At 41.8% G+C, this 27,969-nt stretch overlaps 1 protein-coding gene across 3 annotated transcripts; it reads right to left on the minus strand.

The window, feature by feature from the left end:
- Positions 1–287: 287 nt before the first annotated feature.
- CAPN9 (calpain 9) lies at positions 288–27,941 on the minus strand. 3 transcript variants are annotated; one of them, XM_048935676.1, is made up of 20 exons: positions 27,641–27,941; positions 21,873–21,942; positions 21,333–21,451; positions 20,737–20,870; positions 19,961–20,129; positions 19,384–19,467; positions 19,032–19,117; positions 16,997–17,074; positions 12,575–12,735; positions 11,727–11,884; positions 10,868–11,076; positions 10,038–10,074; positions 8,499–8,579; positions 7,917–7,974; positions 7,304–7,368; positions 4,906–4,974; positions 3,448–3,526; positions 2,522–2,638; positions 1,221–1,279; positions 288–430 (listed from the first exon to the last, which is right to left on the minus strand). In XM_048935676.1, exons 1-20 carry the CDS (start codon positions 27,851–27,853, stop codon positions 404–406), a joined length of 2,073 nt encoding a protein of 690 aa, XP_048791633.1. In that variant the 5' UTR covers positions 27,854–27,941; the 3' UTR covers positions 288–403. The 3 variants fall into 3 exon arrangements, with proteins under 3 accessions (XP_048791633.1, XP_048791634.1, XP_048791635.1); XM_048935677.1 differs by lacking the exon at positions 16,997–17,074; XM_048935678.1 differs by lacking the exons at positions 21,333–21,451; positions 21,873–21,942.
- Between the last annotated feature and the right edge of the window lie 28 nt (positions 27,942–27,969).

Genomic DNA, 27,969 nt, shown 5'->3' on the forward strand with positions numbered 1-27,969 from the left:
CTTTATATTTTTAAAAGCATCTCAAAGCAATCTGTAGCCAAGCAGCAATAAAGATGTTTAATCATTGTAGTCTGTGCTATGCTGGAACTAAATACAATCCTATTTCATAAAGGACTCAGGGGCATCAGTTTCAGTCTGCTTGAGAGGCACGTGTGCCCCATCCAAATGTCTCTCCCAGTAACAAATACATCAACAGGTTTTATCAAAATTAAAAACAAAATGAGATCTGTCTGTTGGAACTCCTAAACACAACAGGGCTGGAGACCAGAAAGATGAGCAGCATTAGTCTTCCTCCACACAAAAGCTCCTGGTGAAGTCTGCATGAGAAGGGCATCACAGCTGTTGGAGCAGAAGTCATGGCAGTGACAGCACAGGAGACTCCTGGCATCCAAGTCTGACTTCCTCAGATGTTCATTGCCAAGTTGATGAACTAATATTGAAAGAAAGATCAAATTTACAATAAGTAATTTCAGGCCCTTCAGCTGCCTCCCCAAATGAAAGAGCAAAGTTCAAAAGCACTGCCTTGCTCCGATTTGACCTCACACAGGGAAGGGAATCTTTGTTCACTGGCTTTTATGTCCCATTCCTACACCGAGACCCTAGGTAGTATGCAAGCAGGACTTTCCAGCATTTACTTCTGTGCTTAGAGGGAAGAGGACAGAGCTCTTTGAGTACTGAATGCCAATAACAGCAGTGCGTTTATTTCCTTCACCACAGCCCACATGAGCTTTCACATTTGCTGTGCCAGGGAACTCAATGTGCATTGCCCCAGGAAACTTTGGATAAGTGTAAAATCAGAGACAGACCATGTGTGCAACAGGAAGACAAAGAGAGCACAAAGAAAACAACAAGCCTATGCTGAGAAGCTGAGGATGCACATTAACTGACATGCGGATTTCAACTCCTGAGGGAGTTGAAAGAATCCCGTCCCAGTTTGCTGCCTCTCCTTTCCCCCACTGTGAGCTGGCACCCAAGGAAGGTAAAAGCAGAAAAGCCAGAAGGGGGGATGGGAAGCTGTCTGTGTGCAATAGGGCAAGGAAGGAAATAGCACCAAGGAGATGTAATCAGTCTGTGTGCTGTAAAATCACAGCCCTGATGAAATCTATGGCAGACAGTCCTGTGCTCTCATGGACACAGATTTCACCTCCATTTCTCATGTGAAGACCAAACACTAGAGAAGCCACATCATTTTGCTGGTGTTTATGAAGCTGTGCTCATACCTCGCCAATATTCAGGTTAATGAAATCCTTGTTTTTCACACTCAATGCTTGGAATACTCCTGAAATGAAAAGCAGGACACAGGAGCTATAAATATACTTCATTCATATTCATGCATGAGCTCCCCATCCCATATCGGGTGGCTGTGTCTAGGACAGGGAGGGCCTGGCACAAAGGCTGGATGCTTAGGGCTGCTGAGTGGTGGTGACTGCTCTGAAAAATGAATTCCTTGGAAGGGGAAAAGTCTTGCTGACTTCAGGCCTCTGTGAAAGCCTCACATCAGGAATCAAAAGGAAATGAATGCCTAAGCACTCAGATTTGGATAATCAGAAATGAAGCCAAGCAATTTGCATTTCTTTCTTCATCTAATTTTTCTCTCAGTACTTCATACTTCTCACAGAATCACAGAATGGCCAAGGATGGAAGGGACCTCAAGGATCATGAATCTCCAACCCCCCCTACCACATGCAGGGCCACCAACCTCCCCATTTAATACTAGACCAGGCTGCCCAGGGCCCCATCCAGTCTGGCCTTAAACACCTCCAGGGATGGGGTGTCAACAACCTCTCTGGGCAGCCTGTTCCAGCACCTCACCATTTCTATTGCCACGGACATAACCAGGAAGTATAGAGAAGAAAAAACAAAAAATATTACTCAGGAAAGTTAATTGTGATTCTCATTGAGTTGAGATGTGTTGTGTTCGAGTTGAGTTTGGAGCCACACTGATGATCACTTCAGTATTTACCCTGCCATTTTACTTGTCTCTACTGCTTCTGCTCCAAAACAAGTGGAACACTGCATGTGAATAAACTAAGACCTATGGTGCCTTGATGAGCAGACAACAGTATCTTCAGCCAATTCAAAAGAAACTGGAGGGAAGTGGTGACAGTGAGTCTGAGTACTGGGGAGAATCGGGGCTGAACCCAACAGGACACACAACTGCTCCATATTTTTATGAGTGAGATTTGGCTAAAAACTGGCTTGGCCCCCTATTCCAATGGGTGAGACACAAGAAAAGGACACAACACAGACTTTGCCAGCATTCTTTACATGCCTTCTGCATTGCTGCGGAGTTTATGAAGCTGGCTCTATTCATGTGGGGAAATTTTCCATCAGCAGCAAAGCATTTTTCTCTTTACAGGAGAAAAGCTATTCTAAAGACAAATGCTAAACAGAGCTACTTTATGTTAGCCATTGAATATACACGCTTTACCTCAGATATTATGCAGTATGTTTGATAGCAACCAAAAGTGTTGTTTTTTTTTTCAAAGGGAAAGAAATTCCAGAGGAAGAAGATACTCACGACTTGCATTCTCTAAGCGAATTAGGCAGTTTAGGAAATCATCAAAATCAATCTGGAACTGCTCATCAGAGTATCGGAGGACGATCAGCTGCAGCAGGTAGTTGTTGAGTTGATATCCTTCCCAAACACATACACAAAGGAAAAAATGAGCAGCCTCATAGAACAGGTAAGAATCTGCAAATCTGTACTAACATTGAAAACCAATTAATGGGAGGATGTGCAATGACACACATCCACCCAGGAGGTGATCTGATTGTGAAGTGAATAACTAACTCTGAACAACAAATTTTGCAGTCATTGGATATGACAAACAACTCTTTCTCTCTGAAAATTGAAGAGATTTCTGCAAAGCTAGGTGCTTTAATAATAAAAATACTTTTTGATGTTATGCAAACCCACTGATTGCTCTTCATAACAAACAGCTTACTCACTGCCCCTACACACCTGAGGTGGAGATGGGCTCCGAAGTGTTTTCCTTTAGGGTTTAACCCTGCAGTGTTGAGTTTTACAGAGCTCAACAAAAATGTAAACATCTATCTGACAAGCAAGAGGATGGAGCATGCCACTGGCCCATTACTGGCTGCTTCCAGCCCCAGTTTGGCCATGCTGCTTCAAACTCTTGTGGGCACAAGGAAAGCTAAGGTTGGCCAAGCAAGTGCTCTAACTAAAGGGAAGTATGATCTTACCAACATCTCTGTACACATTTCGGAAGAGGCTGCAGGGTTGTCACAAAGCAACATGCAGGTTTTCACTTAGATGCTAAAAGTCCATTCAATTTCCCTCCAACATACCTAACGCCTGCTCTGGGACTTAACGCTTCTTGCAGTTATGGAGCGCCCAGCTGGCATCATTGGTTGCAACCATCTTTGCCTACAGGAAATTTGCATGACTTGTCTTACCTGTAGTGCTCATAGTGCTTGTCTTACCTGCAGCTTTGAGAGCACTGCGAAGCTCATAGGAGGACATGGAGCCAGATTTATCCAAGTCAAATCGAAGAAAGATATTCTATTATGCAAGGAGCAGATGGAAAGTTCAGTATTTCCACATGAAAGGGAGAGCAGAAATGGCATACAAGGGCAAGGTATTTATCTGTGTGGCATAAGCACTCAGGAAAGTTGACAAGACTTTAGACTAGATCTAGTTTGATCTGCAGTAACTGAGAAGAACATCTGGGCCCCAATTCTCTGTCATATAGACAGGCTGTTGTGAAACTTAAGTACTGCCAAACCCAAGCATTCAGAAATGATGAAGTGCTCTTCATAAAAAGAATCCTGTGATTTTTAAGAAGTAATTTTATCTGAGAAGGATGTGTTTTTATTTGTCTTCTAACTTCTTTCTCCTAAGGCAGAATCCTGAATCTCTTTGCATGTGTTTCTCTATAATCCTGAAGGTAGAAACTAATTGTTTAACCAGAAATTGAGATTATCCCTTACTCATTTGCTTGTGGATATAAACGTTCTAAATACTCATGGTGTACCTGGTGCAACTGGTTTTAATTTTGACCTAAGTATTAAATAATGAAATTGGAGTTCAAATCCATCCTTTTAATGAGATGACAAACACAAATCTCCCTTAGAATATAAGTTAAATAGAGATGTTTTCACGTTCAGTTTGAAATTTGCTATCAGATATATGTGCAATCTTCTTACAGAAGAAAGGATTTCTCAAGCTTCCTTATTAAAAAACAATGCATCTTTTGTTAAAAGAGGTATGACATTAGGACCCAGAATAAGTGTTTGCCATTTCTGATGGCACAGACAAGAAGCAGAGAGCTGCATATTTTGAATGCTTGGGTGAAGTATGAATTCAGAAAAAAAAGCTATTAATGACCATGAGGAAGCAATTATAAAGCCTTTATTTGAATATTCAGTCTGTGCCCTGATTCTGAAAGTCTGCTTCTTTTTACTGCCATATACAGCGGCAGGAAAATGTGTTTAAAATTGGGATCAACTTTCCCAGACTTCAGTACTTTTGATTACTGAGAGATCGATAATGTAAATGCAGTGACTTATGAGGTGATTGTTTCCTACTAGAGAGGAATCATCATTTTCTTCTGTGCATCAGTTATGTATCAGTTATCCTTAATTTTCATTTTGATTGGATTCCTTGGTAGCACCCACTACATTCTTTGTCCCAAACATACTTGATTTCCTTATAAAAATCTCTGTTATTTCCAGAAAACCATTAAGGTTTAGCATCATGGAAAGCCAAGGATGTCTTTGACGATCCAAAACAAGCAGTATACTTTTAAAACATTTGTTTTGAGTTTAAATTTCTGGCTTATAAACACTCCTGTCTCTATTTTTGTCTGCATATGCATAATAAGCTAGGCAGGAAATAGCTACTAACATGGAGAAACAAATACAATGCATAATGTCACCTACTATCCATTTCTTCAGTTTTTCCCAGAAAACTTTGAACTCACTGAATTCCAGTTTCCCGTTGCCACTGGTCTAATAATCTGGATTAAGGAAAATAACACATTGTGTACAGGTGCAAATTCCAGCTGAATTTACTATTTCTTTAAACATATAACATTACATTGTCTGGTGCCACTGAATCTGATGCAGGATTTATCACGAGGTGCAGCTCAAGCAGTTACAGTCATGGCTGTGGCTGAGATACTTAGGGAGCATAATGTGATAGAAAAACACAGCTGAACAATGCAGGCTCCACAGAATAAGAAAGACAGATCGTTCTGAGGCAAGAACAGCTTTGAATGTAAATGTGATCTAGATGATTCAGAGAATGAAATTACCTGATTAAAACAAATTGCTACTGTAGTTGAAGCAGTTAGTCAACCAATGTGTTATTCAGTATTGTTATCTAGAGATGATGCTCTACTGCAGTGACTCCATCAAAGATTAAATGAGAGTTGTGAGACAAGGCTGGTAAAATCTGGTCTGAAATAATAGTCTGTAAATTAGTGCTGAGAGATGGTGACAAGATGTACCTGGACTTCACTGTTCCTGAAATGTGAGGGTCTTCTTAATACTTACTGTACTTAGTTACTGACGGTCACCTCACTCATATTCCTCTTCCCCTTCCCATCTTACTTTTCAAGACAAAGCCTTTGCTCAGATGGACGCTAGCTCAGCAAGCGTTCACAACGGCCTGTGTGTGCCAAGCAGGGTCTAGCTCACCCTTATTTAAATAGCATGCTTTTGTTTAAGCTTCCGAACTGGTGACATTACTGAGGGCACCCACAGGTTCCATGGACACTGTCATTCCTATGAAAAATCTGTCTTTGTACCCAGCCGGGTACAAAGGAAGGGTTCTCCTTCCTGGTGTCATGTCAAGACTTTGCTCCCATCCCCACTGCTGCATGGTGACAATCAGGGAATTTGGTGGCACGTAACATGGAATGGACTTGCAAGCATCAACTCAAGCTTACATTTGTGTCCTTTTGCTCCTACATTTTACTTTAAATTCCACAACCATTATGAGATGATTGTGCCTGCATTCCTCTTGCTTCCAAAGCAGATGAAGAGATATCTCCCCATTAATTCAAAACTATGTAGAGATTTTCTTGGAAGCACTACAAAACATGGAAACTATTTGGTTATAACCTAAATAGTAGGAAATGCCATGAGCCAGGGTCAAGTGTAGACTCTTGTTCTGCTCTAAAACCATGTAAGGATGAGAGGTGAACATGGCTGGCTCCCTACTGAAGCTTGGTTTCTAAGGGAGGAGATTTAGGACTGGTCTGCTGTTTCTTGTTGCATGTGCATGGTGACGGATCTCCACCAGATTTTAATGTTATGGTCATAGCTTTTACAGGATACAGTTTTATTTGTTTCGGTTTTGTATTAGAAGTCTTTGAGAACATGCTACTGCCATCATGGACTTGAGCAACTGAAGGAAAACATAAGAATTTACTAGTTGAACAAGCAGTACAAAACTCACATATTAGATAGTTATCTTGTCAGAACTGTATCTGTTTTGTCTCTTGTAACAAAATCAACTATCAGAAAAGCGTACTACCAAAAATAGGTGTACCTGAAGAGAAGCCATACAAAATTCAACAGACAGCAAAATATTGCAAACGATGAACCCAGTGGAGAACTGCCAGGGCTGTGATTCATCAAATCTAACATCTATGCCGTCATTTAGCATTTCTCACAGGCAAGCACATCCAGAACAAGCATAATTATACCATTCTTTTCACTGTCTATAGGAGAAGTCTAGAAAGCTAGCACAGATGTAGGCACTTCCATCACAAATGCCTAAATTTAGACAGAAAAATCTTACCCACAAGTCTGTTTGCTGGAGTTCCAGAGTCCAGCTGAATGACCAGATTTACCAGCTTTTCATCTGGCTGTCAAAAAACCCACTGCCTTGATGTCAGTAATTTTTACCAATCTGCTGACTCCTAATTTTCTGACCCATAATTTCCATGCACACCTCTGTCTGGTGAATTCCACTCTACAGACAGCAGAGCAGGGTAATACTTCAGTAATCTTTTCCAGATCTTTTTTTAATAACCTGCATCTTGAAAAATCCACTGTTCTGAATTTGAGATTTACTTGTACAGGTGTTCAGCTTGAAGCATCTCCCTCTGAATTATGCAGAAGAAAATGGTCTGTCTTGAAACTCCTAACCCTGAATTTCTAAAGCAAAAATCAGGATACAACTTTCACTTTTATTTTCTTTTCCTTTCCAGTGGACAGTGTTCTGAACATGACATTGCCACACTCCTTTCCAATATCCATGACAGGCCCTGCTATGAACGATTATATTCAGTATTTGTTCAGCACCATGAGCACTTATTTAAAAGGATACATCCATAAGAGAAATGATGTTTCGGCATGAAATGAGACTTAACTTCTTGAATTTGATGTCCTTTCCTGAAAAAGGACAATAATAAGAAAGAAATCATTGGGCAAATCTGCCTGTTATAATTCCATAATAGAAAACAGAATTTCATAAGCACTGATAGCTGGTTCGTAGGCCTCATGTGGAAGAATTTGTGCACTGGAACATGAAGACATCCCACTCTGTATGGAAATCATAATCCAGACAGAGGAGGTATGAACTGAAGACATAAAAGAAAATACTCTCTTCATTTCTGGTTATACAAAGGGCCTATGGCAGTGCCATGAACTATGTCCAGGTCTTACTAGTCCCATTCCCAGTCTCTCTAGAGCAGAGTAGTGCAGTGTAGAACTAGCCTCACTGAACTGACATGGGTCATGTTGGAGGCAGGGCAGTCAAGTGGTTAATTCACAGACTAGATGATTTTCCAGCTCTGCCCTGGCTGGAGGACACCATGCAAGACTAGTAACACAGCCTTTATTTTTCCATCTGTAAAGGAGCTTAAGAGCAGCTTTTATAAAGTTCTTTATGGCTCTTAACTGCATGCCACCAAGCAATAACAGAGATTATCAGTACTTACTGTTTTTTAATACTGCATTTAGAACATATTCAAGTTCTTCTGCAGCTACTTCCATGTCCTGAAGTTTAAAAAAGAAAAAGAAAAAAAGTCAAAAAAAAAAACCAAAAAAAGCATCTGGTGCTTGAATGTTTCTAGAATAAGACATATAAAAAAACTCAGAAAATATCATCCCATTCACCTGCACTTTATTGCACCTCAGGAAAAGAGAACCATACAAAACCCAGAAAAGGCTAAAAATCAAAGAGCTAGCAATATATAGAAATGCTACTGTGTGTGAGGCTGTCTGCAAACAATCTTAAGATGGAACCATTGATTCAGAGGAAGAAAAATGCAGCTGGACACTGAACCATATAGGCTCCCTAGGGACTTGAGTTCTAGTCCTGAACCTCCTGTTGCTCAGTAGGAACTGTGTCCTTCTTCATCTAAGTATAAGGCATGGTGACACCTGGTGCCTAAATGACACACTACAGCTAGGCACACTGCCCCCAAAACGCAGTTTTTGCCTCTCTTGGCCCTGGGAGGGAGCAGAACTCTCTCCTCCTTTCTATCTGTTGTCATCACACACAAAGATTTTGCACTCACCTTTCCTGAGATCTGCTCAAACAGTGCCCGGAACTGTTTTTCTTCCTCAGTTTCTTGTGGACTTGGGGTTGGGTTTGAAGGCTGCAGTATCAATCACAGTAAGAAACTGTATGTGAAACACGGTGTTTCTCCTGCTCACAGTCCCTCTTTGCATCAGGGGACCATAGTGTATCTTACAAAAGGGTACATGTTCTTGGGCATTGTTTGCTTTGACGGCAAACTTTAGGCCTTCCTAGCATCTAGCTTTCTGAGGGGAGTCTCATCCCTCACTGCCTTTTCCTGGATGATTACATAGTGTGCCATTGCTTTGGCTACTTCAAAACCACAACCATCAGCACTGGAAAATGCCTCTTGTCTCATCTCAACACTACACCACTCTGCTTCCACAGTCCTTGAACTACCTTGTTCAAGGAAGCTCTTTCCAGAAGCATCATCCTGGGACTTCTGGCCCCTCTTGATGGCATCAACTAGAGGTGGCTGCATCTCAGCACTTTGCCCAGGGCAATTGCATGCCTATAAGCATTTTCAGTCAACCAAGACCCTCGGTATCATTGCAGGGTGTAGAGCCCCAGATTCAGTCTGCCAATGAGACGTGCAACAGCGTCAGGCCATTGCTACAGCTGTGGTGACCATGCAAACAGAGAGCAGTTCTTGTGCCAAACACTAGGGAAAAGGAAGGCAGCCAACAGCACAGCAAACAATGCAAATAATTGAGCTTTGCTTTCTCTATGTAAAGAAGATAAAATATAGGTGATATTTAGCATGCTGTCACCCTCTCAACACTGCTTGGTCATATTTTTTTACCAAATGCCTATTCTTCACTTTGTACTGCTCAGGTTTGGGTGCATTCCTTTAATGAACATGGCCCTGAGACCCTAGAAATGAAGGGGTACACTTGCTAGTTGGTCTCTGGAGAAGGTTTCTAATAAAGAGATTCACATAAAATCATGGCTTAGCTTGTTTGCGTAGGAATTCACACCACAATGAGCAGATTAGCTGCTGGGAAACGCTAAAACAGGAGCTGACCTGGATTCACCTGCAATTGGTGCTCAGCAGGCAGGTCAGGCCATTCAGGAATAAAAAGAATTTTATCGCTTCACTGGGCACATGCATTTACCAAGCCTTTCCTTCCAAGCCTTGTGGATACTGGTAGGTTTGTATTCAAAACAAACATAGGTCTGTGGAAATTCTATTGCCTTTTATTTTTTCCACAATAAACAGAATTCAAACAGATATCAAAGGTCACGTGCAACCCCATGCTAACTAAATTTGCACTTTCAGTGCATCTGTGGTAGCTAATAGCAAGCTCTGGTCTATCTGACTGCCTTGAAGCAGCTGCAGAAGTACAGCAACTGTGATTTTGATTGTTATAGCTCTTTTACCATATTCAGCAGAACTGAATGCTTCAGTCACTCACACAAAGCTGGCAATTGTGGAACATTCCTGGGAAATGAATGTGTTTTAGCCAAAGACAGTAAAAGCAGTGTGAGCTGGCTTACACCGAGCTATCCTCTTGCTATTTTAACTCTGTGGACTTACCTCAGGGAGATCAATGGCAACATTTTCATCCAGATCCCTGGGGAAAACAAAACCTTATTCAGTATCTGAAGATGTTCAATGTCTGCTTGGGGTGGAAAGGGCACAAGCTTACTCATTACATTTTCCAGAGGTGAAAGATAAAACTGCATTTTTTTCTTACTGAACTACTTATGTTTAGACAAAATTAATCAGAGAGATTTTTGCACAATTGAAATTTTGGCATGAGCCGTTATAACAGAATTTAAGCAGGACCTAATGAGGGCAGAGCCTCTGTGCATGCTGTCTGCAAAAGAATTAATCTTATTAATTGTGTATTTTTTTCCTCATTTTTTTTCATACAGAATTGTCACATGGGCAGATTTTGTGAGGAAACAAAGAGGAACCAAACACTATTGCAGCCACATATTACTGAACAGCAGCAGGCAGGTAGCAGTTTTTCCCTGCAGGCTTCCATTGGATTCACCATGGCAAGCCATATTTCTCCACCTCCTATATTCCTCTCCAAAATAGCCAGATTTAGCAAAAATGGGCAAATGTATCTGTAGATGGATTTTTTCCAACCACTTTGAAAGCAACCAAGCAGATGAGCCTTGACCAAGTTCAGCTTCACATTGGAGGGCACGCTGCAGGCCAAAAAGCCCATTTTCAGACCTTTCCTTATTCTCCTTACTAAGCAAATAAAAATCGCAGAGAAGCAAAAAGTCCTCAGGAGCTTCCCGCAATGCAGCTCTGTCATAGGACTGGGCTCCCAGCATCCAGACCCTTCCCAGGAATTGGCAGCCCCATGCACAGGAAAGCACCAAAAGGGCTGGTGCTTCCTGCTGACTTACTCAGTGATGGCCTTCTTCTCTGAAAAGATTCTCAGGCAGAAATCTGCCTCCTGGTGTGGCTCAAATGTGGTTGGAACAAGGATGTAGTCACCTGGTGGCAGCTTGAATCTGTCAGACACTTCCCTTAAATTGATGTAGGTTTTGCTCCTGGCCTTGGAGGCATGGTACCTGAAGAAGTCTTTGCTCAAGTGTTCTTCTCCACCAGGGCTCTACAGGGGATTCAAGGCAGCACTGCATTGGCTGTGGTATACTGAGGGCTACCCCCACCCTCTTCCCAGTCATGCACCAAACTCTGCCTGACACAGTGCAACCCTGACTATCACCCCCCTTGTCCAAGCACTCACAGAACCTAGCTCATGCTTGTTGGCAAGGACTTGTCTTCTCCCACCCAGAGGACAATCTAAGGGGACACTAGGACACTGCCTTCCTGCATAAACATTTCCTGTTATTAAAGATCACAATCCCAGGAGAGGTGTCACAGAGCAGACTTCACGGTCCTCTTCTGGATGGATCAAAAGATTTTCTAATCCAAACTTCACACAGGGACAGGAACCATCATACACAATGAGCCCCAAGAGGCTCACAAGATGCAACATCTCTTCTCTGGGAGCCAGGCAGGGAGATGACACAGTTACAGGGCTGAGGAGTTTACCCTGGATACCCATGGGACTCCTAAATTCTCCTTTGAAAGGACTCCATCCTAACCAAGTCAAAATTCTCCATGGGGTTTGATGTAACCAAGAAGAGTATTTTAGGAGAAAGGGCCCTAAAAATATCTGATGATTGGCAGGATTGCAAATCTGGAGAAAGGTGCTAATATTGATGGTGCAGCTACTGCACTGTAAAAGCAATAGAGCACCTCATAAATGGAGTAGCCGATGCTTAGCATTTCAGCACCAAGCTTCCTGAGTTTACGGCGATCCTTTTGCATCAGTGCTGCTATGAACGTGCAGTCGTTTTGACCATCGTCTTTCTCTGTCAAATGCAGCTTGATTTGTGGATTGGTCCAGAAAGTGTCTGCCAATGTAAAGAACACCAGAACATTTCTCGCCTCAGAATAATACCACAACCACAAAAATAAAAAAGAATAAAAGAATAAAAAAGTAAACAAAGAGGACAATTAAGCTGAGGTTTTGCTCAAAATTATTTTTTTCCATTAGTTGTCATGCTTCTTTCCACACAGCTCTGCAGAAAATTAGCCAAATCCTGAAGTCCTTCATGGAGTTAGGTGTAGAAAAGATTTTAGGGCTGATATTTTATTAAGTTACTGTGGTTTAAATAAAGCTGTCAGCTGGGATTTTGTTCACAGTTACAATGATTCCATACTACTGGTGCCAATATGGAGTAACACAGTTCAGATCCACAGTGCTACTTCAGAGCCACATAAACATGCTGGCTGAGCTGGATTTTTGTCTCATTTTACACTTACTGCTGCATTTTAAGTGACTTATTTAGAGCTAGTACGGCTTGTACAAATGTAAGTGAGAGAGAAATCAGATCCAACAAGCTTGAGAGCAAAGAAAGCAGTTCCTTTACCCCAAGTCTCAAGTAGGACTGTATTTGTACCTTTGGCTGGCTTCTACTAGCTGAGACTCAGCTGGCCTGTCCTATTTCCACAGTTGTAGCTCTAGGGTAACAGGAGAGGCGTCTGAGAGAGGTTAATGGCTTCTGTGCCTGTTTTTCATTTTCAAAGCAGTATCTACTTGCCTAGAAAATTTCTGCATCCTCCTGCAGTGGATCCCCGGACCCAGCTCCCCTCATGGATGGTCACCTCCCACTTGTGGGCAGTGCTGTCTTCCAGGGCATCTGGAGTCAGGTTGCAGATCTCAACTTTATCAAAATGCACTTTGAAGTCTTCAAATTTCATCCTGAGTGAAAGACATGGGAATTAATGGACAATTATTCACTTCAGTGAAGGATGCCCAGACAAGAACTTACATGCCTGGGTCCCAGGGCCAGACTACCAGCTCACATGGATTTGAATAGCTCCACTGACCATGGAGATAAGCTGGATGCCCACAGAGGAAGAAGATAAGTCTAATTCATTGTGGTGGTGTAAAACACAAACAACCCTACTGTCATAGTCTGATTTTGACATCTCTTACACCTTTATTTTTACACCAATTTTATTCATTTACAGTTGAGTGTAAGATACAGTGAAGAGACACTGGCATAAAACCTACTGCGGAAAGAAATACTTAACAGACTCTGTCCCCCTCTGTCTGGACTTCCAGATTCTAATCCTGAGTTGCATCCATACTGACAGAGAGCCAACCAAAGGATGGCAGGCATCCATATAGGAGCCAAGTTTGCCTACAGATCATCTGTGCATTCAACACCAGCCACATGGCAGCACTACAAGTGACACACTGTGATGGATTAGCCAGGCTGTTGTACAGCTAGCCTGTCTGCACTGCAGTTAAAGTAATGTTTGGGCCTCTGGTAAGGTTCTTTGGCTCAAGTTTCTCACCCTTTCCTCTATTATGGATGTCTGGGACTTTGTCTTAGCAAAAAACATGCACCAAGCAGAGGGACAGAAAGTATATTTGGACTTGAATAAAGACACCAGCCAGTCCTTGAAGGTGATACGGACACTGCTGGAGCGTCATACAGATTGCAGTATATGTATTTTAAACCCAAGCTGGATACATACACATGATCACTGGAAGGGGAGAGTTAATGCCAAAATACAGCCATTTTTGAGTTTCTATGTTGGATTGGTCAAACTTAGCCTACTCAGCATGCTAAGAAGCAGATAATTCATGGGATTTTAGCTAGCAAGTAAATTGGAAAAGAAATGACAAACTTTCTGGCTGGGGAGCTGAGTATTCAGGGCTGAGCAAATAGCCAGGAAAAGGAACAGCTGGAGGCAGGCATAGTGCATAGAGTGCAGTCCTGGGCAAAGGGACTAAGCAGAGAAACTACTCCCTCCTGACACAAATTCCTGTAGCTATCCTTTTTCTCCTGTGACTAATGCATAACAGATAAAATAGAATAGAAGGAAAGTGAAAGCTCTTCAAGACCACATGTATATCTGTGCTAGTGGCAAATAGGACCCAGCTAGCAATCAGTGCAGCTCACTGGATAGATCATATTCCATTTTTCTGCTGTATAAGAAATGGATTGTCTATGGCGTCAATAATTTACACCTGCTATGGGCCATTTTACAATATTTTTTTCAGTGACGGATGAAACAGTAGAACTTGCGTTCCTGGGATTTTTCCTCTTTCTTGTCAGCTCATATGTACTGCTGGCCTTGCATGCCACAGGCTCTGTTAATTCTTACTATGGTGCTCAGTGGACTATAGCAGGAGCAGTATAGCAAAATCTCTGCCTCTAATTTCCTGGCCATTCTAGGCAATCTGGGGCTCTCTGGAAGCATGCTGCAAAGTAGATGAAAAAATTGCACTTTATGGATCAGAATTGGCTTCTAAGAGATAAAACATCTATTTTGACTTCTGTAGGGCTGTCCTAAATTTCCATTGGTGAAGGCAAGAGAAGACTCCAAGCCTCTGATTTTATAAGGGAAGAGACTAAGGCAAGTTAAAAGCTGATTTCTTAGTCAACAGTAGGATATCTTTTTCCTATTTGGTAGAATCATCATTTCATCTGCCATGACAAGACAGATCTTTACTGCTAAAATACTGACAAAATACCTTTGGGAAAGTTAATGAGGTAAGCAACCCTGAGCATGTTACCATGAAGATTTTCTTCAGCTCAAAGAACAGAAAGTTCAAAAGGACTTATGAGATGACTTTGCTCACCTTGGCTGCCTTATCTTGTGTACTATTTCACAACTATGCTGCCTTTTTGGACTGAGTGAAGCCACCGTGATGAAACAACATTTATTTTCCTTTAAACGTCCTGTAGCTTTTGGTCAATTTTCCCTTCCTAACTTTCCTGTTCTACCTAGCATGAAACCAAATGCAATACATGAGAATAAACAGGAGTATTTCCTCTTCTGCTTCCCCTGTTTCATTTTAACAAAAATGAGTGTGTGCATGAGAAATGACCATTGCTTTTTATGCACATGAAATAAGCTGGGCCCAAAACCTGGAGCACATTTACAGAAGTTGTTCAGGAATGCACAGTATGTTTCTTGGTCTTCCTCTCAGTTTGCAGACACATCAAGAAATGACATCCAAATGACTTGTTGAGCTCTCTGACTGTATTACCTAACATTAGGTCTACTTCAGTAGAAGCTAGTTGTCACCAACAAGAAAAGTGACAGTGCACCTAATGTTATTTGCTAAGTACAATGATAATGTGCATCACAGAGAACATGTTTTGAACTCTTGAAGACCTAATTACTTTGCTACTCACTGTTTCTAGCAGCAGGTTTAAAAACACAAAGATCACTCCAGCTTTCCAGGGAGATAAGCCAAGTCACCACCAGAAGTCCTGGTGAACAGGCTGGCTGAAGGTCCCCAGCTACAGAAATAACAGTAAAGCTACATCTCCTCATTTAAACTGCATCAGCAGTAGAAATAAACTGAAAGCAGGGGAGAAGCAGCTCTCTTCATCTTGTTCCTCATTCTGACCACTTCAGTGTCTTTAGGGATTTACCACAATCATTGATCATGCAAAGTCTGTATACTTATCCTGATGGGGAAGCCATCTAAGTGTGTCTTAGAAAGGGCAAACAGACAAACGCTCCCTAAAGAAATACACAAAAGTCAAAAGGCATCAGGATAAATAAGTCTGATGGACTAGGTGGAAAGTTTACTGGTCTCAAACTTGTTTGACTGGTTTTGGAAGAATTTATTATATTTTACATATGATTTTTGTCCACTTAACCACTTCATGGAAAATTTCAGTCCCAATGGCTTTTGTTTCTGCTCTCTGTCTGAGATGATGAAGAAGACCAACATTTGCCTGGGCGTGGTGAATCTCATTCATTTTACTGACTTTCTGAGGATGTACTTAGCTATCAGTAGCAAAATAACTAAAAAACATCACATGTAAAAATGCTTAAGTAATGTATCAGTCACTGGTCCTACTTCCATCAGGAGCTATCAAAGTGTAGGTGTATGGGAACTGCTGAGTCACAGCCTGAACCTCTGATTGATCACCTGAGGTGAGCCATGAGTCAGCCAGAGGAGCACAGCTGAAGGCAATTCACCTGTGCTGCAGGAAGGGGTGGTGCCTGGCTCCACCCCTCCTAGACCTATTTAAGAGCTGGCTACCAGAGGGGAAGGATCTCTTCTGGAGACCACCTCTACTGGTGTTTTGTGGGTGAGCTCAGGATAAGGGTAAGCCTTCCATTTAGTCTCTTTTGTTATCATAGCCTACTTTGCCTAACTCTCTTGTTTATTTTGTGTTTAATATTCTTATATATTTATAGCCTAATATTCTTTGGTTATACAGTAGGATAAATGATTTTATGTGACCAAATGCTCTTTGTCATCTTTCTTATATCACTTGTCAGGCCTGAAGTTAACTTGTGGAGGAAATACTGCTGCTGAATACCTCTTTACATTTACCTCTGTGTAAAAGAGATAAGCATCTGGACCCAGAAAATATGATCAGACACGCTGTTAGTAGAGCATGGCATGGCTAACATGGGGTAGAGTGGGAGAGGGAATCTTGTGCAAGTCAGCCATCTGCTCTGTCTGAGGTAGTGAATTTGGCATGAAGAACGCTTCACACTTCTAAAGAAATTCCTACAATTCCCCCCCCCCTTTCTTTTCATCTTTTCTTAAATCTTTCCATCATTTCACACACATTCTGGTGTTCTTGTACTTCCTGTAACATAGCATCGCTTATAAGCACTTCCTTCTCTACCAGTGTATAACTAACATCAACCCTGAAGGCATTTCATAGCTAATACACTGTAGAACAATGCTCCCTTGTGTGCTTCAGTTCCTGTCAGGGATTTAAAGGGTATTACAGCCATGGGAGACACATAGTATTTGAAATATGCTAGTATCATTAACTAAACTGATATTTAAAACACTTTTTGTTAATAAAATACGTATGTACTCATATGAAAACATGCAGTACCTTCTCTCTCCTAGGAGGAAAATGAGCATTGGATCACTCACATTTCTTCCTTATCACTCATTTTGATCACTTGTGCCTTTGTTTTTTTTTTTTTGACTGGAGTCACGCTCCAACCCTGTGGCTTACCAGAACTCTCCATCATCCAGTGCTGTCTGAGCCAAACGCTTCTGCTCCAATGGGCTGACCAAACGCCACTCTAGAGAGCTGCAAGAAAAAAAACTAAGATATACTGTGAATGATAGAATATTCTGAGTTGCAAGGGGATCCACGTGGATCACAAATCCAACTCTGTCATCAATTTCAACTCCAGTAATTGAATGCAACTCCAGCAGGGTATATGGCATTTAATTTCTCCTCACTCCGAACAATTGGCTGGACACATCTGCAAGCTGCTGTTCTCCCAGATATGTTTTCTTTGAGCAGCACACCCAAATATGGATGCCTTTAAAAGATTTCCTGAACCCTACTACCATTTCACCTAGTGGTATATACTCAGCTAATGTACCTGGAAGGAGGACTGGGACAAAGATCTCTAGACTTCCTTGAGATGATCCTGCCTGAACTATTCTTTGCACTCAGCACTGGGACTGCTGCCAGGCATTGGAGATAGGTAAAATGTGGTAGTCATTAACACCAATATTTTTGTAAGTCACAGTTCTCCTTAAAATCTGTTTTTCATCTGTAGACAAACATTTCGACGAAGTTGATGTAGAGGGAACCAAATAGGCTTCTTGCCCTGTACAGAGAGATTTGCTGAAGTAGCTGGGTTGCAGCCTTGCCTCCTTTTTATTTATCTTTACGTCTCCAGCTGCAGCAGATCAAAACCAAAAAAAAATCTACTAAAACTTTTATTAAAAAAAAAAAATAGGAAATGCCCTAATGCATTTATAGGCCCTGATAGCATGCATAGGGCACCTCTTGTGAGGTTTTCAATTCCAGCAATCATTGCAAAAAGTTAATGCAGATTACTGCATTGACCAGGGAGGTTCTCTGCCTTAGCAAAACTTTGCTCTGGTATCCTGAGTCCCAGAAATCCTCCACAGTGCAGAATCAGATCTCTGCTTTACAGGGACAGTGTTTTCAATATACAACCTGAATTGTCAGATGCTTGTCCTGATCTGAACCTCTCTGTTCTTTTGAGATTTCATCACTCATTGTATGTGCCAATTATCCACATTTTTCATATAAAACAAAAGATTTGAGATTATGCAAAAATATTTCATTGATTTGCATCCAAAGGAGTGCTAGAGAGGACTAGAAGTTGCAGCAATTTTAAAGGCCCAGCCAGGTTATGGCTTCTCTCTGTGACATCTGTGTGAACAAGAAAAAACTCACTGAAAAAAAAAAAGAAAAAGTGAGATGTGTATGAATAAATTGGAAATCTGTTTGTTGGAGGGGAGATGTGTTATTATTTTTTTACTATATGCTTTTTTTTTTGTATTATTTGCACTTCATTTACTTTTAGTAGTAGAAGCAGACTGCTTTTCAGACTAATCCTACTGTGTTTTTGTGTCTTCCCACAGCTTTGAATGGCACCACAAGGAGAGTCTCATCTATCTTATCATAGAATCATCATAGAATCATTTGAGTTTGAAGGGACTTTTAAAGGCCATCTAGTCCAACTCCACTGCAATGAACAGGGTTTGCCTACCAGCCTGACCTTGGACATCTCCAAGGACTGGACACCCACCACCTCTTTGGTAGACCTGTCCCAGCCTTTACCAACCTTATAATGAAAAACCCAAAACAGAAATGTAGCTAGAGGGGGTGACACAACATCAGTTTTAACTTTATCTATAGTAAGATTAAGTATGGATTTTGTGTTACAAGTACTACAGGAACAGGCTTGTATTTAAAAAAAAAAAAAAATCACTTCAAACATATAATTCTAGGGAGTGTCTTAAAATTATCCTATTTATATTAATGCATGATTTTTGCTAGTACTCTATTTTAGGGCTAAACAGTCTGGACAGTGTCCCATTAATTGAGCAGCCCTGAAAATATTGAGGATGACAGCCAGTGTGACAGTAATATTGTTAAGCATATGCAAATCCTTAATTTAATTATCTGTGAAATTACTGCATCTACAGAAAGCTAGATGTAGAGCAGCAGATTGATTTATTTTTTTGCATGGTGAGTGTATATGGCACAGTGCACGCACTTATCGCTCCAAGGCCCGTTCCACTCCACTTCTCCCCAGGGGTTCCTTATTCTTATGAGCTGCACTTTCTGGCCCTGATAGCTCACCTGCAGTAGAAGGAAGCAGAGAAAATATTGAGTGTTATTAGCTAGGGAGCAGGACTTCTCCAGCACGCATAGGTTGGAGAAGTTGGTGTAACTGGCAAGTTAAAGGTGCACTGCTACAGGAGACGTGGGAGGGAAAGATGGATGGGAATTGGAATCCCTCACTCAGGATAATTCCTTCCATCTCTTAAGAGTAGTAGGCACTCTTTTATCTTTTGACTGTATTTCTCCTTGCCCTGCACTGCTAACAAAAGCCAGAGGGAACGTACCTCATCAATGCCAGTTACAGAGTAAGCATGGCCCTTTATGAGGCCAAAGGGTGTCCTTGCTTCTGACTCGGCAGCACTGCTGGTCTGAAATATGGAAAACAATGTGAATATATCTCTTTTCATGGTGAAGCTGCAAGCAGTACCTCTTGGTCCCTTCCAAGAATCAGATGGAAGACCAGCAGCTAAACAGCATTGTAAACAGGCAGTTTGTCTTTCTGCTCCATGCAGGCAGTGATGGTGCAATGGTCTCCTCTGAAAGGGAACTCCTTAGAGCTGTGTGATTTTGTTTTTTGGAGCGTTGTGCACTCTGAGGGAAAACAAGGTGATTGCAGCCAGGAAATAAAGTTCATTCTTCCCATGTGCTCATACTAATGTCATCATTACTTTAAATACTATAGCCATCACCTGATGAAATATGCTGAATCTTCTTTTCTTTTAAACAGCTTTCAAACTAGGCATTACGTTAATATTACATATCTATCATTTCATAGCTATTATTTGCAGAGTCCAGTGCATATTTTTAAATGCAGAAATGATAAAACTAAGCTGAGAAAATCAGGCCCCATTTCTTACTCACATCAATAGAGCAGCCCACCATTGATGATCTTTTCAGAGCTTTCTCTAGGATTTCAAAGAAATTGTCAGGAGCTTTTTTAACCTCATACATTTCTCCCACTCCACCAGTGAAATCCTCCATGGCTTCTATTGTACTGCCTCCTTTCAGAGCCTCATAGCTGCCATTCAGCCTGGAAAACACACGTGAGACATGCTTTCAAAACTTTGAAGATATCCATGTGTGAGAGCTTTCTCACCATAGGTATAAAATTGCAGCAAGGGCACTCAGATCAAGAGAGGTGTCCCAGATTGCAACCAGGAGATATGTGAGGTGTATTGGGAACCTTCTGCTTTCCTTGTTCTTTCCTTTTTGATTCATTTGATCCTCCATACCTTAAAGCCTGGGGGTTTTCTTTTGTTTGTGCCAGTCATCAGGTTGTCAAGGGCTGATATCTTTGCATTATCAGTGGCTAGCTACCTCCCAAATCAGTTAAAAATCTAGAGTTAGGCAGAACCATCATTTGAGTATCAGCAGTGACACAAATGGCAGGATTCAGGCTTTGATCGAGCTCTACTGCTGTAATGTCAGATTGTATCTAATGATCTGATGGAAGATGGATGAGCTCAAAAAGGATAGACATAATATCTTTAGGTCAGGGCAGCAGCAAATGATAATAATAAGAAGAAAAACAGGATAGAAGCTGTTAGCTTGAATTGTGTATAATGTATGCACAAACTGTGTATAATGTATGTACAAATAATGAACTGTGAATGTACAGTGTGGTATACCAGACTTACTTGGCATAGGCTTTCTCTAGTAAAGCACTCCAAAATTCATTGTGTTCAGCTGAATGTACGAATACCAACCGGTCTTTGAAGGTGGGCAATCGATCATCAATCACAACATCCAGCCACTCATTGTGCTGCCAAAACTATTTAGAAAGGATGGAATGTGAATTGGTTGCCAGCATGTCATTTCCTGAGCATAAGAATTTGGTGTTCCAGTGCTTTTAAGCATAAGTTAGTGCCAATCAAAGGCTTTCTCAGAAGTCAAAGATAAACCATTTATTCCTACTAAGCTATGATATGTTGGTCTGAAGGAAGGATACAGTTCAACTCTTGATTCATCTTTAACACCTTATCTCCTAAGAGAGGTTAGGAGGGAAAATGAGAAATGATTTATAAAGCCATATTTTGCTTCATAGAGACTGGCTGTGTATATCTGTCTGTAAGAGGCTGTTCCTCAAAATGCAAGCAGCAAAGTGAGTTCAGCAATCTCACTTTCTGTCAAGTTTTCTCTGGAATAAGTGACAGCCCCACCACAAAGCAAGACACAACGTGCAACAGTCAACTGACCAGAAATGTTATCATGCTGTGCCAGATGTTCATCTTACCTGGAAGTGAAATATCCCAGCATAACCTGGTCCAAAATTTTGCTCCAATGGCACTACTCTTGCTAGTGTTTTCTCATTCAGTGTGAGAGAAGCTATGGCTGCTAATAGCCAGCAGTCACCTGTGAATTGAGAAGGGGGAAGAAAAAGCTTCATTTTCTTCCATCTGAGAGGAAAAGAAGGTGTTGTGGGATGAGGGGAGATGTTGTCACAGACAGCTGCCATCCCCATTGAAAAGTTATCCTGTGTGTCCCCAGGAAGTGTCCGTGACCAGTGAGTGCAGTTGGGAAGTGCTAGGGGATGAAAAGCTCCTTTGGGCTCCCAGTACATTTGCATGGTGATCTTTCCTTGGCCTTGAATCCCACTGCACCAGAATGATACTTGGCAAACATGGACGCATGCCACCAACAAGGTGGTTATGGGCAAAGTCAGCATGGGAGGTGACTCCAGCCTGACTGCTGCTATTGGTTCAGGAGGGACAACATCCCCTCACTTGTGAATATATGCCTACTGCTCTACACAGGCTGCAGAGGAATCACTCACCAAGATCCCCTTGGCAAATGTCAGTTCTTGTGGCTCCTCCGAGGATAAACTTGGGATCTTTGACAATGTCCTGGAAGAGTGGGAGTGAGACATAGAATGACTGAAAACATGCCAGAAAATACCGCTGTCACTCTGACCCCAGATGTGTGGCACTCTGCATATGAACCATGTTTTCCTGAGCAGTGTAGCCACCACAAAGAACTAGATGAGGAATCCCTACTAATTAATTGTAATGTAGAGCAATTAAAGAATTAGCTATCCTCATTTCTTCCAAATTAGTTGGCTGTTAATGAAAGGCTGGCATTATTTGTTCACCCATAAGCAATTATTAAAACATAGTACATCCTGGTTCAGAATCCCAAAGTTAAGCTACAAGCCTGGCTAACGCTTGCTTTTTTTTTTGTTCCTCAACAGCTGAAAAAGAAACCCTAGAATTGGCAATTTACCTCAAACACTATGTCTTGTATTTACCTGCACATAATATGGACTTATGGTTGTCAAACACTGTATATTCTATTTCCTTCTCAAATAAGGAAACAAAAAAGTAGACTCCAGGCTTGTTTGTTTTATATAGCTGGTTTTTAGGAGTTGTTTTTTAATACTACCCACCCTTGTATGCTCCAAAGTTGGAGAGAGTATGTGATCATGATGGCATTAAAGTAATTCTCAAGTATCTCAGCAGGAAAGAAAAATTGAAGTGGTAAACCCACAAAAGTGGCAAAACCCCCCTTCCCTCCTCCCCTTTCCAATGAACGGTAAATTGGATTGAACTGAGTAGGAAAGAGAGGAGGATAACATGTAATATTCTACTGGAAGATTTCCCTGATATCCTACTGCAGACCTGTTGCCTGGAGTTCTTTTATTCAACCATCAGTTTGCCAAAAAAAGGCAAACTAAAGAAGAAGGAAAAACAGCAGTGTTCATTCAATCACTTAACCTGTGCAGTTGTCCATAATGAAATTGAGTTACTCTTGGTTCATGTCAGTGCATTTTGTGAGGTCATAAGGGTAGGATACAGCTAGTTTTGTTCAGCTTCCTACACTTACTCATGAAACATCTGCCACGGGCTGCTGCTGCAGCTTGGGCTGTGACCAGATAATCCCTACTGCTGTTCTCATTTTTGGCAGCAAAGCCTGGGCATGCCCCAAATGTGCAGCCTGACTTTTTGGTCTGTCAGGTCATGCAATGCTTTGTAAGGATTTGCAGATGGCAATGGGCTAGTACTGATGCTGAAGGGAACAGCAGATGTACTAGACAGAGTAGTTGGCTGTTTGCAGATATCATGCCTGAGAGTTCAGCTAAGATGCACACAACTTGCATCATATCTGAACGTTTTTAAACAAAAAGCACAGGTGTGTTTTTTGGACAGTCAGAGCAGGTTTACTGCAGCAGCAGCAGTACGAAAAGATCGTGCTGTATGTCATTCCATGATGGGCAACGCGCAAGCATTGTCTAGTGAGCCAAGCCAAGGCATGCCAGCGCCACTTTTTCATTTCCTCACGCCTTCCTAGTACATTTTGTTGTATTCATCCACTTCCTGTGAGGTGGCTGTGCCAGACATGACCCGCATTACAGCAAACCATGCAGCTCATCACATCAGCCACCTCCCTGCTTACAAGAGCAAGTTAGCCATGACTTATCTGTTGATGAGTAAGCTTCTCGTGGCAAAGTCACCCTCCAATGGGTGGCTTGTGCTGATCCACGCAGCCTGTCTCCATATTGCTGAAAGCCTTTACACAGGTCTGAGGTGTTCAAAACTCTCTTGTGGACTGGACAAACAGGAGGGAAGAGAGGAACATCTGCAGACTACTGGTGAATGTGTTTGAAATGGCCCTGGCTATAGCAGCTTAAGCTTTCTGCTTTGTGCCCACAGAGCCCACAGTGCTGCTCTAAGGCAATGCTATCCTGAATCCTCTTCAAAGCTCTTCATAGCTCACATTTAAGACAAGCAGTGAGTGACCCAGTCTTTCAGAGAAAATACACATCCCTGTCGAACATGTAACAGGGACTCTCCCATAGCACCTGGAGCTTGACAGGTCACCAACTCTATTCCATCCTTGTCAGAGTGCTATGATGAGGGTGAAAATGATCCAGGTACTATATCTACGTGTGAACTTACCTGGCTGTCACTAGCTGGTAAGTGGCTTTCTGTGACTTCAGTGTTGGAGAGAGTGGTCCTTAGAGAAAAGCCGCAAGTCAGCACTCTCCTGTCATTAACACTCTATTTGGACAACAATCCTCACTGCCTACTGCCAGTTTTAGCTACTGAAGCACACACTGCAGGAGCCAATGAGCCAATTCTAACAGCTGAGGGGAAGAATCACTTAGATGGCTGAGGAAAATGGCACACAGCCTCAGAAAAGAAAGCAACACCTACGAAGCCAGTCCTACAGAGGCACCATATGGGCAGGAAGCTGGTTTCATATTTTGTTTGCCCTTGCTGTGGAGGAGGTGGTGGTGAGGTTGTATCCCCAGCGTACCTGGCACAGGGAAACCAAACAGCACCTCCCTGTCACCTGGCCCACCTGCTTGTTAAATACAGCCAGTCATGTGTGGATGGGATGGGAGTGATAAAAGCACAGCTCATTGCCTTTAAATATGAGTATTGTGATGGCTGATAATGTAGCTGATCTTCAAGAACATGCCTTATTTTAGCACTAGTGCTTCTGGGGAATGTGATTCTCACAGCAAGCACTGCATTTAGCAGTTACCAAGAAACTCTGTGTTAACAAAGATACTGAAATACACTGACACAGACATAAATGCTGCTGAGCATTGTGAGTCATTGCTCTTTGCCTATTACACAGCTCTACAGCTAATAAATGAGAAAATGTTTTCAATCTCTGTTTCTAAAGCAAGCACAAATGAAAATCAATGAAAAGGAATTTAAAGGACTTTGAGTGGACTTGTGTCACGTTCTCTGCTACACAAAAGAAAACCAAGCACTGCAGATTTATGAGTGGAAGTTATAAAAATACTGTTAAAGGAATTTTCAGTCTGGGTAGTATATAAATTTTAATCAGTTCTTTCAGAACATTAAAGGACAAAGCCTAAAATTAGGCCCCGCATTCATGCACAGCAGATAGCAATTCAAGGTTTCACGTGCAGAAGGGTGTTGCCTAGAAGCAGGGCAGGGCAATGTTCAGGGAGATGAAAGGAGGCACCTGTACCTCTCCTGCTGTCTATGTTTCTTTAGAGTTACCAGAAGATAAATGGCATCCCTTCGGTCTCTGTCACATACGGGAGATATGTGGAGATCTAAGAAAAGCTGAGGCTGTTTGCTGGGGCGTTATTTTTTGTTATTATATTTCTCTGTCTGTTTCTAGTAAATAGTTCCTGTCAGACCAATGGCTGTTTATATTAGGATAATTTCCTTATTATTCTTCCTGTAAACCATGGGTAAAATATATTTGACTTCCTTTTCTGGTTTTTCATTCTTTGTCTTACAAGTCTCTAGCTTTCCCAGACACTGAGCTATTAGAAATAAGTGACAGATATACCAGTTTAACAATTGAATTCAGATATAAATTAACAAGGAAAGAGAAGGAGAAATACAATAAGAAAATGGTAATTTATTCTTAACATTATTCTGAAATTTTATTAAGGCCTAATTTCAAAGGTTTCATTCGCAAGGGACAAGGGATTACCAAACTAAACTGCTAAATATCTTTCTGACTCTCCGAGCACTTAAGATTTATGTAGAAATCTAGGTGTTGCCCTGGTGCAGCTCACTGTGGTTGAAGACTTACAGACTTAGGGTGGCTGAGGGTCTGGTTCACATTGTGTACAAAGGTCTATGCACATGAAAACAAGGAGAAAGCCTTTACTCCCATTTCTGAACTATATCAAGGTGCAAATTTGAGGGTTAACATTATTTTGCCCTGCAATTACCTGCATGCATTGTACTACGCTATGCTTCAGTGGAGCCACTGTAAAACACTGGTAGGCAAAGCAGGCAAAACCAGCCACCAAGAAGCAATTTGAGCTCTGATACCCACATGCAGGGGCAGTGCTGTTGGGCTCACACTGCCAAGGCACACAACTTGGCCAGCTGAGCTGTGATATCAACCTGGCACCTGCTCCAAGCTCATACCCCACCTGCAAAATGCTAAGTCAAAATGATGTTACAGTGATTGTATTTGCTGCTGTAAGTATATATAAGCATAAACATAATTATAATGTGAATATTTATACTTGTAAGTGTATAAATATACTGATGGCTAATAGAGATGAAAATAATTCAGCTTAAATGCTGAGGAGTTAGAGGAGAGTTAAACCTTGTTTTTTGGGTCCTCAAAGCCTCCCCTGAGCTATATCTCTTGCTGTGCTGCTCACAGAAGTTCAATTTTGTTTTATATCTTTTTTTTTTTTTTTTTTTTTTTTTGCATGGTGGAAATTGGAGCAGAGTAAAGGCAGAGACTGTATCAGGTGACTTATTTATCATAGAAAAATTTCCCTTCAACTTACAAACACCCAGAAGCTGAGCGCAGTAAGAACAACAGGCAGACCACCCTCTTCTGTCCTGGAGTGGCACATACAGGGACACAGAAGCTCTCAGCTGCTACCAGTCACACCTTGGAGGAAGGCAACTCACACCTCCAGCCTGCTCTTGGGGCAGCCTACAGCCTCCCTGTCTTTCAGGGCAATATCAGACAAGATGGCATCAGTGCCATTGGGGCCATCTCTTGGGTTTTCATAGCTGAAACTTGTTGAGGAGTAACAGCTTTAATAACACCGCAGTGGCACTCCATCAGCTATCAGACAGTAAGGCATTTGAATGCTTCTCGTGGATTAAGTGAAGCTAAAATATAAACCCAGCTTTAAGCTTCTTTTGTTCTTTGTCACTCATTATCACTATCGACAAAAGTAAGCTATCTACTAAGTGAGAAGCTTTCAGACTATGAAGGAAAAGAGAATAAATGTCAAGCATTAGCAAAGAAACAAAATTAGGCACAAATTTTCTGTGGTTACTAGTTAAACTTGGTTGATGATGGGTTTGTGATCTGAGAGCATGTGACTGGTGAAGCTTCAGGCTATCACTGTGTTACTAATGACCGTTATGCAAGATGCATTAAGAGATGCTCATCGAGCCCTTGGCTACTGCGGAATGGCTCAGTGACTGTGGTATGTGCTTCATGAAGGAAGCATCTCAATTTTAAAAGTGAAAAGTTTTTTTTCTTCCTGTTTAGCCTTAATTATGAATTTCCTCTATTAAGAACACTTGTTGTTTAGATAGTTATCACATCACCATGATGCATTCCTTGCAAGCTCTCACATTTTCATCTTTACACTACTTTTGTTTAGCAATAATGTAGGAGAAAAGCCTGATTAGAAATTACTTATGCATTTATATAAACATGTGCACATTAAGTGTGCCTGCACATTAAGCTACAGGAGGCAGAGCAGAAGAAAAATTACATACAATATTTAAAATGAAAAAACTGAAGGCCTTCAGATGAGCAAGGGAAAATGGACAAATTATAGGATTTTTCAGGATAGTCTAAAAAGTTATGTGCTTCAGAAACACTTGCAATGTTTTATGAAAGATTTTAGCATTTACAACAGTATCCCTACCCTTCCACCCCTCTCTGCAGTTGTAAGCCAGCAACATGCAAATCTGCATTTGCTGGAAGGCAAAACCTTCCAGCTCTTCTCCTTGCCGAGAGGACAAGACCTCACAGAAGCACCCCAAGCAGACATCACGTTTCACTGCTGGATGTAGCAGCGATCCCACGGAGCAGTGGGCTGAGTGGACATTGTGTACTCACCCCAGGCCTCTTCCAGAGGAAGGGAATTGGTGGCTTTTCACTGAAGAAGAGGGAGGCATTACTGGCGGGGAAGTCAGGGTCCTCAAAGAGGCAGCCACTGCGCAGGCACTCCTGCTTCAGCTCCTGGTAGCCCTTCCCTGAGCTGTGGATGGCACGTGCCTCCTGTGGCAGTGGCGGTGGCCTTGGCTTTGAGTCGTGGAGGAGGTAGGGCATGGTTCCCAAAAGGGAGAAGTGCAGTGGGCTGAGGTCTAGCAGAAGAGGGCACAAGGGGAGAAATGAGCGGGAGCAGCTCCGAACAGCACGAGAGGTGATGAACACCCTGAAAGCAA

The sequence above is a fragment of the Lagopus muta genome, chromosome 2 (genome assembly GCF_023343835.1).
Source record: "Lagopus muta isolate bLagMut1 chromosome 2, bLagMut1 primary, whole genome shotgun sequence".
Classification (NCBI taxonomy): Eukaryota; Metazoa; Chordata; class Aves; order Galliformes; family Phasianidae; genus Lagopus; species Lagopus muta.

Excerpts from the sequence above, each read along its gene's own strand:
- CAPN9 (XM_048935676.1), bottom strand. The coding sequence starts at position 27,853 with ATGCCCTACCTCCTCCACGACTCAAAGCCAAGGCCACCGCCACTGCCA. Across the intron at positions 11,885-12,574 it reads AGGATGCAGAAATTTTCTAG|ACACTTTCTGGACCAATCCA; the intron begins GCAAGTAGATAC and ends TTACATTGGCAG. Across the intron at positions 11,077-11,726 it reads TCGGCTACTCCATTTATGAG|AGCCCTGGTGGAGAAGAACA; the intron begins GTGCTCTATTGC and ends AATCCCCTGTAG.